This window comes from Crotalus tigris, unplaced genomic scaffold, assembly GCF_016545835.1.
Source record: "Crotalus tigris isolate CLP2741 ecotype Arizona unplaced genomic scaffold, ASM1654583v1 scf7180000023618.1514416, whole genome shotgun sequence".
In the NCBI taxonomy this organism is placed as follows: Eukaryota; Metazoa; Chordata; class Lepidosauria; order Squamata; family Viperidae; genus Crotalus; species Crotalus tigris.
This window is the reverse complement of record NW_024100082.1, coordinates 894,320-908,181: the sequence shown is the minus strand read 5'-3', so window position 1 is coordinate 908,181 and position 13,862 is coordinate 894,320. Positions and strand designations below refer to the sequence as shown.

At 37.7% G+C, this 13,862-nt stretch overlaps 1 protein-coding gene across 1 annotated transcript in view; it reads right to left on the bottom strand.

The window, feature by feature from the left end:
* CR1 (complement C3b/C4b receptor 1 (Knops blood group)) overlaps positions 1–13,862 on the bottom strand; it is a 94,336-nt gene that overhangs the window by 11,475 nt on the left and 68,999 nt on the right. Inside the window, exons 21-32 of the mRNA XM_039320053.1 lie at positions 12,952–13,037; positions 12,491–12,682; positions 12,071–12,253; positions 11,670–11,852; positions 9,229–9,411; positions 8,886–9,080; positions 8,645–8,744; positions 6,588–6,673; positions 3,535–3,726; positions 3,115–3,297; positions 2,713–2,895; positions 1,106–1,205 (exon numbers count right to left, since the gene is read on the bottom strand). Of these exons, the coding sequence (XP_039175987.1) occupies positions 1,106–1,205; positions 2,713–2,895; positions 3,115–3,297; positions 3,535–3,726; positions 6,588–6,673; positions 8,645–8,744; positions 8,886–9,080; positions 9,229–9,411; positions 11,670–11,852; positions 12,071–12,253; positions 12,491–12,682; positions 12,952–13,037 (1,866 nt within the window). The remainder of the gene's footprint in view (positions 1–1,105; positions 1,206–2,712; positions 2,896–3,114; positions 3,298–3,534; positions 3,727–6,587; positions 6,674–8,644; positions 8,745–8,885; positions 9,081–9,228; positions 9,412–11,669; positions 11,853–12,070; positions 12,254–12,490; positions 12,683–12,951; positions 13,038–13,862) is intronic.

The window sequence follows — 13,862 nt, the reverse complement described above, 5'->3', positions numbered from 1 at the left end:
CTGCTTAGTCTAATTTTTGCTTATGATTTTGTTTTTAGCAAACTTAGATTGAAAGAGAAAGATGCAAAAGATGCAACAGCAGGCTAAGGCCTCCCAACCTGGCCAGGACAGGCTTCCCTGGATGTTGGCTCAGACCACAAGAGCCAGTTCTAGGGACTTTGGGGAAGGATGCAGAGAAGCATAGGGAAGGCGCAGGAGACGCCATGCCAGGAGTGGATGGGCAAGAGAAGGAGAGGTCAGGAACATTGGAAGGGCTGGTGGGGTAGTGACTGAATGAGGGCCTGGCTGAAGAGGAAAGAGAAGTGACACAGCTGAGCTGGGAAGCATGGATGATCAGCCAGAGGTACAGGGTGAAGAAGAGGCATAATTGTACCTGGTTAGAGGAGACAAGAAGGAATTGCCTCCCTGCCAGATCCCAGGGCACATAGAGCCAAGCAGATGAAGGCACATGGAAATTAGGTGAGGCTACTCATGAGGAGGCTGCCTTGTCTCTCCTAATGAGTTGCTCCAGCTGGTGACCACTTAGTCTGATACCTGGAACAAAGCGGTGTTGGAGACAACCATTCACTTCCCTGCCATGTATGTGCTCTAACGTAGTGTTTCCTGATTCTGGACCTGTGCCTTGTTTCCTTTCTGACCTCATTTTTGAACTTTGGATTTCATGCCTGGGTTTTGGACTTGGATTTTGGATACCATGCCTGGACTTGAGGCTTGGGCCTAGATTTTGGACTTCATGTGTGGCTTTGCAGACTTATGCCTTGACTTCAGACTTTGTATTTCATGGTTAAGCTTTGTGGACTCTGGTTTATTGGGCCTTAGTGGAGGGCCATTTGCTGACAAGCCTCTGCTAGTGGCACCTGAAGAACAACAGTGGGGGCTTGCAGTGTTTCAACAAAATGTTAAAAACTCCTTGGCATGTGTGTGCATGCCTCTTCCTCATTGAGGTACAGGCCCTGCCCAATGACTGGTGAGGAAAATGAAATTTCCTACACCCCACCCAAAAGAGTTCTCATCAGACAATTTCAGGTTACACTATTCAAAGGAGGAAGAAAGAAACAGGAAGAATCTCATCATTGGAAATTGTGCTGGATTCCTTGAAACTTACCCTTCCTCACATTGATAATTTACAGTGGAACCAAAGTGAAAATCTCCTGTTACAAGCAATCTGCCACCCTTTGGTTCTCCTGGATGTCCACATGATTTTCCTAGTAGAAAACAGAGAGATTCTACTTTTCCATGTTATGTTTTGGGTAACACAAAATGTATAACACTGATTCAAAGTTTCTGTCTGTATTTAGCAACACTCTCAAAGGTTAAGACTTTGATACACTCTGAAAGGGTATCCATCCTATCGTATAGTTTGATCAGAGTAAAGGAAGACTCATTTTGACAGAATTTATGAATTTGTGACCAAATCTTATTCCTAATGCATGTCATTGTGGTTTTCAGTTCAGGATTCCTAACATAACCAGGATGACATATATATTTCACAACTGAATCCAGAAGAAACAACTTATTTTTTTATTATTCATCTGCAATCTCTGCCCAATCTAACTGAATGGGAAGGCCACAGGTGCCTCCAAAACAAAAAAACAAACAAATTTAAAATAGTCAGCTATAATTAGTATTATTAATACTATTAGCATTATCACTGAACATACTATTGCCATGTTCAATTTGATAGATAGGGAAACTTCGATTATTCCTAATTCTACCTGATTACCTACACTAATTTTCTATAACTTTCTCAATTTTAATTACAGAACACTATTAATTAGAGAACAGTCAATCAAAGATAAAAAGAGTAGAATTTCTTTATATTCTTCCCTACCAAAAATAGTTAACAAGGTACATATATTTTGAAAATCTAAACACTTTAGAAAGGGGAAAACAGTATCTTCCTCTTACATCAATTACACTGCAGGGTTTAAAAATACCAATAATTGATGGCATTTCCTATTTAGTTTTATACTAGTTTTATAATTTAGTTTTATACTAATCTTTCATCAAGAATGTAGAACTCAAAATCATGACTCTCCTTGATTTATAAATCCAGAATTTCTTTATCATAATTTGCATTGGGTCTGAACACAAAATTCTGATATAATCTTGGTTTTGTTGCATTGTACGTTTATCCCAAATATGGACATGAGAATGAGTAAAACAGATCAAGAATGGGTATTTTTCACAGTCTGCAAGGTTAGTAGGCTTATTCATCAAACCTTGTCTTGAAGAACTCAAGGCTTATTATTAATTGAGTACATATGCTTTTATTGTTTCATTTAAAAAAAACCCTAAATGTGTGCTTTTCAAAAACTAAATTCACACTAATATCACATCAGTCCCAATAAAAGATTTCCAAACTATTCATAGCTCTCTGCAACTATTCCCACATGAACACTAGAGATGGGGAGAGCAGCACCATGATCCCCCCCCCCAAAGGAATAGCCCAGGAAAGGACTTTTTGTCAGCAATTATTCCTTTTCCAGACCCCTTCAGTGAAGCTTCAAATCACCAGTCATAAAATGTTGGACTCTAGCCTAAATATTGCTAGTTCTGACACCACAGCAGCTTTTGAAGAAAGTTAAGGATTTCTTTCGAAACATTTCATTCAGTAAATAAGTGGAAACCCATATGAAGAGTGATCCTCTGTTTCTGGATCTCATTCCTTCAAGAGCTTACAGAAAAAAATGTTGTGGTCACAAAAGGTACCTTTACAGTTAGGAGCAGGAGAAGACCATCTGCCAGCATTTGTGCAATGAAGAGTTGCCGCTCCAATCAGAACGTAGCCAGGATTGCATATGTATTTCACAAGTATTCCACTGGGAAATATTCCTGTTTCCTGGTTGCTGCGAATCCCATTTTGAATGTCTGGAGGTGTTGGGCATTGCCTTCCTAAAAGAAGAAGAGAGAAGATTGGGAAGAAAATCAAATTAAGAATAGACTCTGAGATGATGCATCAGGGGAAAAAGTAAGATACTAGTTGTTCTCTAGGCCCAACTGCAAGCACCATAGTTTCCACTGACTGAGAATGAAGGAAATTGGAATGCACAGTCAAAAAAGAACAGAAGTTTAATATTGTTCAAAAAATAGAAAATCCAGATTCATCCTTACCAGGTTCACAGACAGGAATGGGGGGATTCCATGTACCATCCATTTGGCAATAGATCACTTTGGAGCCAACTATATTGTGGCCACCAATGCACTCAAAGCTAACTTTCTGGTTATATTTGTAGGTGCTGGAAACTCCAGCCACAATCCTTCCATTCTTGATCTGAGGAGATGGACACTGTGGCACTGAAAAATGAAACATATATCAGAAGCACATAAGGAGAAAAACTGGAATCGCTCTGTAAAAGTGTCAGGCCTGATTAGTTCAGTTTGAGTAGCTAAGGAATAGAGGTAATTAGTTTGTCAATGTGAGGTGCCCAAGGAAATGTTTGAAGAAATCATCTTAAATGTTTCTGGTTAGCATCTGATAGTCCTTGCTTGAGAAGGAACCCAAGAACCAAGGATTGGAGCAGGAAAACTCACCTCCACAATAAGCACGGCCACTCCATTCTCCGTTTATCCCATCCTTAGATGTACAGTAAATGGAGGCATTTCCGGTAAGGGGGTAGCCTTTATCACAAGTATAACTTACAGCTGTCCCATAGTAGAACTCTTTCAAATTCATTCCACTGTGCTTGCCATGGGGAATATTTGGTGGTGATGAACACAAGATAGCTAGAAAAAGGTAAAGGTTGTGTTATAAAAATAAATGAACTCCATTTTCCTTATCAGAGAGTGGATATAAACCCTGGAACATTTATAATATTCATGTCTCTGATGTAATATGTTGTTAAAAAGAATGGTCAAAGTTAAAACACGTATGCTATTTCAAGCATCATTATCTGCTGTGGCAGTTGCAGCTGTAAATAGAAAAACTACCATGGAGTCAGTAATTTGCCTTTTTTAAGGCTTTTACAAGTAATTGATATTAGGGGTCTTAGTACTCTTCTTTTAAAAACAGTGTATAACTATCTCTGACATGTTAATTTTTCACACTGATTCTTTGATGTTGTTTCAGGGACATACAGAAAAAGGATTTTTTTAAAAAAAGAAGTCAGACCATTTTCACTCAGCTGAAACTTTGGTAAGCTTGGACTAGAAAAAAATACACCTAAAGGACAGATGATAAGAAAGTTTTATTTGGGCAGAATCAATATGGGGAAAAATTCATTGTTGAAATTAAATATTGATAGTTATCAAAACTGAAAACTAATAAAGGTTACAATAGAAGACAAAATTTGTAGGTTGGCAATGAATTGTGGGATCTTTGGTGCTCTCGAAGGTTGATGTTTTGTTTTCATTAGTAAACTACATAACATCATCAGTTCTAAGTTTAAAAAAAAAAATCATCATGACCTCTGGGCTTCAGGCATGTTTGATTGGCTGATGTCATTTAACAAGAGTGTTGTGGTATAAGCATTTTCTCTTTTTTGGGATATCTGAATTGAACTTTAATTGATGTTGGGATGTTGACATGCAAATAGAAGAAATTACTGCCTGGAGGAAATGAATATTTGGGTTTTGTTGAATTCTGATTATTTTCTGTTTGTCACTGAAGATCACATCTGCACTACAGTTGGATCACAGTCTGGTCAGTTCTCAGTCTCCTCCCTACTGCAACCCTCAAATTCATTACTAGGAGATAGGAGATATTAAAAATGGATGGTCCCCATGTGACCAAGGCATCTACTGTTCACAGCCATGGACATCTACTCCTATGGCAGTGGTTCTCAACCTTTTTAATGCCGCGACCCCCCCCCAACCGGTCGTAAATTGAGGACTACTCAACCGGTCGTAAGTCGAGGACTACTCAAGTGGTGCAGCACCGTTTGCAGAATGGGACTTTTTGCGGGCTCAGCAGGGCAGAGACAGCCTGGACAATTCCTATTGGCTTTTGAAAGCCAATAGAATTAGACTCTATTCAAGAGAGTCTATTCTATTGGCTTTCAAAAGCCAATAGAATAAAAGGGAGTAGCACAGCTAAGGAAAAGGGGAAAAAAATGGCGGACTGCGTTGTTTGGCGACCCCCGTGAAATGGTCGTTCGACCCCAAATGGGGTCCCGACCCACAGGTTGAGAACCACTGTCCTATGGCATTTTAGATGAACCATTGTTACCAAAATAACTTATGTTATTTTCTTTGAGAGTATGACACTAAAAGAACATAAAAAAAGAGGTGGGAAGTGGTACAGTTGGAACATTCAGGATTTTGCTGGACTCCCAGATTCCCATCAGATCCAGATATCCTTGGGAATGGCATTAGGTAATGGGAACTGTTTTTGAACAATATACAATATGGAGATCCACAGGCTTCCCAACACTATGCTGGAGGCTCTGAAATGTTCTGATTTTTCTGTGGACAATAAATCACTCAGTGCCCATTAGTGCAGTATATGAAAGTATCAATTAACATACAATTTGAATAATATATGCATCCATCAATCAAAAATCCATATGTTTTAAGTCATATCTCTCTTTTCCCAGACTCCAGGGAAAATCACATAGATATGATAAGCCGCTACAAAATCCCCAAAAAAATGGATTCAAGCAAATAATGTGACTTTTAGATGTAATTGCAAAAATATGTTCAATTCTTTAGCATTTTCAAGATTAATTATTGCAACACAATTGTGTTCATGACAGTTTATACTGCACTGAAAATGATAAAATGAAGCTGCCACAAATTTTCTAGTTAATAACAATATTATTTTATTTATGTTATTTAATCAGTTCCTAATGGGATAGAAAGTTAGTAAAAATTATTTTGTGCACATGTTCTTTAAATCAAAAGATGAAATCTCTGAATTTGTATATACAAAAATTATACATACATACTGTTAAGTCCTTCGCGAAATGGCAATGACACGAGAAGCAGTTGTAGTTCTCAGGAACTCTTTATTTCTGTTCAGCATACTGGTTACAAGACGCCGACAACGCCCAAATCTCCCTGCCTCTTTTATAGGCGATTCCCGGGCTAAATTGCAACATTTGGTGCGCTAGCACCCGCGCATGCGCGCAAGTGCTGGCGACAACCAGTCTGCTCCCGGGCAGCTTGCAACTGCCCAGGACCGTTGCAATGCCCCGAGCCTGCTTCCACAGGCTCAGGACATAACACATACGTACATACATACATACATACATACATACATACATACATATATATATATATGAAACACAATTAAGGTTATTTTATAATAATGTAGAAGAGCATATTGTACCTTGAATTACACTTTGCTTGCACTGCTGTGCTCTAATATCAGACTCATCAATTTGAATAGAGTCTGCACATGAGACATTAATGGTAGGTTAGACCCCATTTTTGATAGTGATATCACCAACTCTGATGAACACGCTTCATATCCACAACTAAAACTTTTATTCTGAACTTTGGCATTCTCCAGATTAATAGCATTTTAGCTTTCCAAATTTCCAGACATGCTTGTTCATTGAAGTACATGATATCAGACATGATTTTGAAAAGAGGTCACATTGGAATCATTATTTAGCTAAATAAATATGATTGTATGCTCTACTTACGCTGACATTCAGGAAAGCTGTCATTCCATTTTACTTTTTTTTCATGCAAGACACATTGTATGGAAGACTGTCCAATCAAAATGTACCTGCATTAAAACAGAAACTACTATGGAATGGCCATTTATTTTTCCTGGGTTCAATTTCCTTTCAGCCATTCCCAGAAATGCCAGTGGAAAAGAATAGAAGAATTACAACTCAGCAACTCCTAGAAGACCATGTGCTAACAACACTGCATATAAATACTATAGTGAAAATCTATTACCAATACTTACAAAGAACAAACAATGAATGTGCATATTGAAGAATTATTACAGGAAAGCATATCTCTTGCAGTCTTCACTTATAATATTCTGCCTTTCAAACCCAATCTTGTTTGGGCAAGCAATCTAGGCCTCTAATCTAAAATATCAACACATAAATATAGGTAGTCCTTGACTTACGACCACAATTGAGCCCAAAATTTCTGTTGCAAAGCTAGACAGTTATTAAGTGAGTTTTACTCCATTTTACAACAACAACAACAACAATAAAGTTGGAAGGAATCTTGGAGGTCATCTAGTCCAACCCCTGCTCAGGCAGAAAACCCTATACCATTTCAGACAAATGGTTGTCCAAACTCTTTTAATAAACTTCTAGTATTGGAGTGTTCACAACTTCTGGAGGCAAGTTGTTCCACTGATCAATTGTTCTAACTGTCAGGAAATTTCTCCTTAGTGCTATGTTGCTTCTCTCCTTGATTAGTTTCTATCCATTGCTTCTTGTCCTGCCTTAAGGCACCTTGGAAAATAGCTTGACTCCCTCTTCTTTGTGGCAACCCCTGAGATATTGGAATACTGCTATCATGTAACCCCTAGTCCTTCTCTTCGATAAACTAGACATACCCAATTCCAGCAACCGTTCCTTATATGTTTTAGCCTCCAGTCCCCTTATCATCTTTGTTGCTCTTCTCTGTACTCTTTCTAGAGTCTCAACATCTTTTTTACATTGTGGTGACCAAAACTGGATGCAGTATTCCAAGTGTGGCCTTACCAAGTCATGGTAAAGTGGTATTAACACTTCACATGATCTTGATTCTATCCCTCTGTTAATGCCTGTGTTGGCTTTTTTGGCAGCTGCAGCACACTGCTGGCTCATATTTAACTGATTGTCTACTTAAATTCTTGCCACAGTTGTTAAGTAAATCACTGCTGTTGTTAAGTTAGTAACAGGGTTAAGTGAAACCAGCTTCTTCATTGATTTGTTTGGCAGAAGATCACAAAAGATAATCACTTAACCCCAGGACACCGCAGCCATCATAAATAGAAAACAGTTGCCAAGCATCCAAATTTTGATTACACGACTATGGGGATGCTGCAACACTTGTGTGAAAAACAGTCATAAGTCACTTTCTTCAGTGCTGTTATAATTTCAAAAAAAGTTACAAATGGATGGTTGTAAGCCAAAGACCACCTGCAATAAAAAAACTACTTACATTAATCACATCTAATAGGGATGAGAAATAAATTGGAGAAATGAATCAGTAGATTTGTGACATGATTTCACTGTAAGTGCAATCCTATCTGCCTGTATTAAGTTCTACAAAAGTCTGTAATGATCCTCAGGGTGAAAGTATGCAACTTGCAACACTTTCAGTGGGTTCATGCTTTGCACCAAGCCATAGTCTATTGAACAAACCACTTGGGCAATACACTATGGCCAATGCAAACCATATTTTGGCTATTTCCTCCTATTTGTCTCACTACAAGCTTTTGTTTTGTTCATTCAGCTTTTATATATAAGCAGAGAAGCACCACCTTGTTCTTCATCATAGCAACACTTTTTGAACTAGGATAATAGTATGCATGTGCATACAGAAGCATATAAAAAGGCACCAAATTCTTTGTCTGATGCACAAATCTACTTTGGAAATATGTCTGCTCAGTTGACCATAATAATATTCATCTTGGAAACTCATCCTAGCTCAAAATCCATTCTTCTGAAAAATCAGGATATAAATTTCCATCCACCAGTCTTATTGCAAAATACATGAAAACAATACGAGTTTTGTGTATACCTACCCTTCCTCACAAATATAACTTAATGTAGAACCAAACAGAAAATCTCCTGATACAATAAGCCTACCATTTTCTGGTTCTCCTGGATGGCCACATGATTTTTCTAGAAAAGAAAAGAAAAGTTGTATCTTTCTTATGCCAAGACCTTAACTTTACAACTATATATCATATGAATATTTCACAAGACATTCAAAAAATGAAGAATATTTGCACCTATTTTAAAAATATATAAAAAGAAACTCACTTTTACAAAATTCTTGAACTTCTGACCACACTTGATTCCTGATACATATAGAGGAGGCATTCATTCGAGGGTGCTTAACATAACCTGGGTTGCATTTGTATTGCACCAATGACCCAACGGGAAAGGAATTCATTTTCTGGTACTCATCAGTGAGCTCTGCAAAGTCTAACCTAATGGGGGTGGCACAGTTACCTCCTGATTTAAAAAAAGGAGAAAAAAAAATGAAGTCAGTGTTTATTGTTAGATTTTATGGTTCAACTTCTGAATAAATTCCTTCACTTAAAAAAAAATACTTCAGCACTTCAAGAGCCAATATACAAAATGCTGTGGTCATGAAATGTACCTTCACAATTAGGGGCAGAAGAAGACCATGTGCCATTATCCATACATTGTATAGTTGCCTCTCCAATCAGAGCGTAGCCTGGGTTGCATGTATATTTCACAATCATTCCACTGGGGAATATTGCTGTTTCCTGGTTGCTGCGAGTCCCATTTTGAATGTCTGGGGGTGTCTGGCATTGCACCACTAGAAGAAAAAGGGAGAAAATTGGGAAGAAAAAGGGATTAAGAACATACTTTGGGCTGATACATTTCTTTCAAGATTGAGAAGTTTTCCCTCAAAAAATGATTGTGAAATGTTCCAAAGCATCCTTTCAATTTGGTAGTCCCCCTGGATTCATGACTCCTGCTTAATGAACAAGTGGCAGCTGCAGCTAAGAGGGCCTTTGCATAACTTCATTTTGTGTGCAAATTGTGCCCATTCCCAGATTGAGGGACCCTACTCATGGTCATCTCCTGGTTGTATTAGTGCAATGTACTCTAGCTGGGGCTATCCTTGAAGACTATCCAGAAACTTCAGCTAGTACAAAATGAAGCAACGTAAGCAGTTATGAATGTTCCCGTAGAGCACACATTATACCTCTGCTTTGCAAGGTGCATTGGTTAATAGTTTGCTTCTGGTTCTAATTTAAGGTGCTGGTTTTCATGTTGAAAGTCCTTCATGGAATAGGGGTGCTTGAGAAACTCTTTCTCCCCAAATCCATCTGCCCATCCCATCAGATCCAGTATGTTATGGATTCTGTTGGCCAGGGAGCTACATTTGGCAGCCCTGAGGCAGTGGGCCTTTTCTGCTGTGATGAATCTTCTTCCCAACTCAGGTGAGATTTGAGCTTCTGAAGATCCCTTAAGATCTGATTATGCCAGCAGACCTGGCACCCCCGGAGAATAGGAGAACTAATATGTTCCATTATTATTAAAATCCCTTTGTATGCTACTTCTTTGTTCTTGCTCTGTTTTTATAGTCTTTTTATGGTTTTATAATGGTATTCAGGTTTTTATTGGGTGCTTAGTTTTGTTGTATGCTGCCCAGAGTTACTTGTTTGGTGAATGAATAAAAAAATAGAGTGAATGGGCATCAACATTCTGTTCTCAAAATAGCATGCTATTAATTAATAAGAAAACGCTCAGGAAAGGCTTTTTTCAAATTTAGTGTTCATAGAAGAAACTGGCAAGCATGGGGATGGGAGGGAGACAGGATGGGAATTAATTAAGTTTTCTAATGAGAGGCATTGATGAAATCCGGCTTCACTACATGTCACTGACAGATGGATGCTGGAAAATACCACATGTCATGTTGGCACTGAATTGTATGATTGCCTTTTAAAGTATAGCCAAAATCACATTCAAAGATAATTGTTAATATGGGTTGATAAACTTCTTTGGATCTAATAATTACCTGGATTCATACAACATAGAACTGAAAATGAAAGAGCAGTAGTAAAACTTAGTCTAGCTCTAGGTAAATAATGGCCTCCTTAAGAACTGATGGCACTCTTTCTTTTTAGGGAACATAATTTCCAAACATTCCTCTTCCAGCATGAAGAACCATATCTTTGATTTGAAAATATAATCTGCTGAACAGATGATAAACTTAGTAAAAAGAGACTTTCACCTGCTTGTTGATGGATAAGAACTCCCAAGCAACTAAGGAATAGCTGCAAACACAAAGGCTGCTAAAGAAATGAATGCAGTAGAACATGAAGAACATGTCACCCAAATATACTAATGGTCCTTTCTTCCTCTTCTAGCCACCCAACGTATCCCTTGACAACTAAAGTCAGACAGGATATTGCCTACAGCACACTATTATCCTTATTTTATCTTAGTAGAGGAAGCAATGTGTATGGAAGGAGAGTATTAAATTATCCTGTCTCCCTTCCCTTCTTCTGACTAGCAATGAAATTTATCTCAGGGGTATAAAAATAAAAACAATCTGCCTCACCAATATTGTACATTAATTCCTGTGCAGTTTGCTAATAGGCTAGGTGACTTTAATTTCTAAAACTATTTATAGTGCTTCAGACTATATGTGATTTTCTCAGGCAGGATGAAACAAACTAAATCTGTGATTTTTCCAAAGTTAAATTCACACATCAGTCCCAATAAAATATTCCAAAACTATTCACAGCTCACTGCAACTATTCCCAGGTGAACATTAGGGATCCCCCAAAAGGAATGGTTGCTAGGAAAGAGTTTTTTCCTCAGGAGTTAATACCTTTTCAGTGTTTCTTCAGTGAAACCTCAGAAATAGTTAGAAAATTCTAGACTCTATCTAAATTTTGCTAGTTCTAGTGCTTCAGTAGTTTTTAAAGCAGCCTTCAGATAGGAATTTCTTTAGAAACATTTCATTCAGTAATGAAGTGGGAATCCACCTGAAGAGTGATCCTTTGTTTCTGGACCTTCTTCAAGAGCTTACAGAAAAAATGTTGTGGTCACAAAAGGTACCTTCACAGTTAGGAGCAGGAGAAGACCATCTGCCAGCATTTGTGCAATGAAGAGTTACCGCTCCAATCAGAACATAGCCAGGATTGCATGTGTATTTCACAAGCATTCCACTGGGAAATACTCCTGTTTCCTGGTTGCTGCAAATCCCATTTTGAATGCCTGGAGGTGGTGGGCATTGCCTCCCTAAAAGAAGAAGAGAGAAGATTGGGAAGAAAATCAAATTAAGAATAGACTCTAGGATGATATATCAGGGAAAAAGTAAGATACTAGTTATTCTCTAGGCCCAACTGCAAGCACCATAGTTTCCACTGACTGAGAATGAAGGAAATTGGAATGCACAGTCAAAAAAGAACAGAAGTTTAATATTGTTCAAAAAATAGAAAATCCAGATTCATCCTTACCAGGTTCACAGACAGGAATGGGGGGATTCCATGTACCATCCATTTGGCAATAGATCACTTTGGAACCAACCATATTGTGGCCCCCAATGCACTCAAAGCTAACTTTCTGGTTATATTTGTAGGTGCTGGAAACTTCAGCCACAATCCTTCCATTCTTGATCTGAGGAGATGGACACTGTGGTACTGAAAAATGAAACATATATCAGAAGCACATTAGGAGGAAAACTGGAATCGCTCTGTAAAAGTGTCAGGCCTGATTAGTTCAATTTGGATAGCTAAGGAATAGAGGTAATTAGTTTGTCAGTGTGAGATGCCCAACGAAATGTTTGAAGAAATCATCTTAAATGTTTCTGGTTAGTAGCTGATAGTCCTTGCTTGAGAAGGAACCCAAGAACCAAGGATTGGAGCAGGAAAACTCACCTCCACAATAAGCACGGCCACTCCATTCTCCGTTTATCCCATCCTTAGATGTACAGTAAATGGAGGCATTTCCAGTAAGGGGGTAGCCTTTATCACAAGTATAACTTACAGCTGTCCCATAGTAGAACTCTTTCAAATACATTCCACTGTGCTTGCCATGGGGAATATTTGGTGGTGGCAAACATGGAATAACTAGAAAGAATGGAAAAATGAAGAACTAAAAAGAATATTTTGTGTCTTTTTAGCTGAATATGTACTTTTCAATTCAATTAATTTTCAATTATTTATTTATTTATTTATTTATGAGACTTATATACCGCTTTAAGTGCAAGCACTCTCTAAGCGGTGTACACCAGTAAGCAATGTATATTAATTCATTAGTTCATTTTCTTCTGGACTTATATTGGCATGAAACAATAAAAATATTTTTATATATTACCTATATACATAGTACTACTTACTCTCACAATAGGGAACTTGATCAGTCCATGCCATTTTATTATTCGATACTTTACACCTTCTGGTAGACTGGCCAATCAGCCTACGCCTATGTCAAGACAGAAGAAATAGCACATCACCCTTTTGTTTTTTGTTTAAGGATGCAGACTTTAGATGGTTGGGATCAAATGAATATTCTAGATCCATTTGTCTACTCTAGTTCAAAATGAGCTGCTTAGAGTTGTTTCAGTTCCAAGGTGGCCTTCAAGTCTGAGTAAAATGCAGGAATAAATAATCTATTACTAAAGGTCTCGTAAAGTATTTTAGTATTCATTCATCCCACGCTTTTTTATTCATGTGATGTCAGTCAATATTTATGTGCATTCATATGTGAATTGTTAGAGACAGATTTCTAGATAGCAAAATAGCAACGTGCAGGAAAAATTAGTTTCCGTGATTGCTTAGTCTTATTCTTGGCAAAAATTTTGTAATATCATATAGTGGAAAGAAAAATTTCTTACTTCACTGTTCATTAATGTAATCTGTGAATCAGACAATTGTCCTTCCTTTTCATTCAACTTAGTTCTAATTTTTGCTGATGCTTTTGTTTTAGCAAACTTAAATCAAAAGAAAAAGATGCAAAAATAAAGCAGCAAGTTGAAGACTCCCAATCTGGCCAGTACTGCTCCTTCCCACAGATGGGAAGATCTGGAAATAAAACTGGAAAAAATGTTTTTTTTTCCCATGTTTTTTTCAAAGCTGTTTTTTTCCCTGGAAAAACTGGGGAAAAAGGAGTGTGGAATATATTCTTTTCCAATGATAAATAATATATATATGACATTGTATTCAATCTATATAACATGAAGAGCTTAATGAAATATTTCTGAGACTTTTTGTTAAGTCTATAATTATTGCAAGTTCTCTTAGCTCAGGG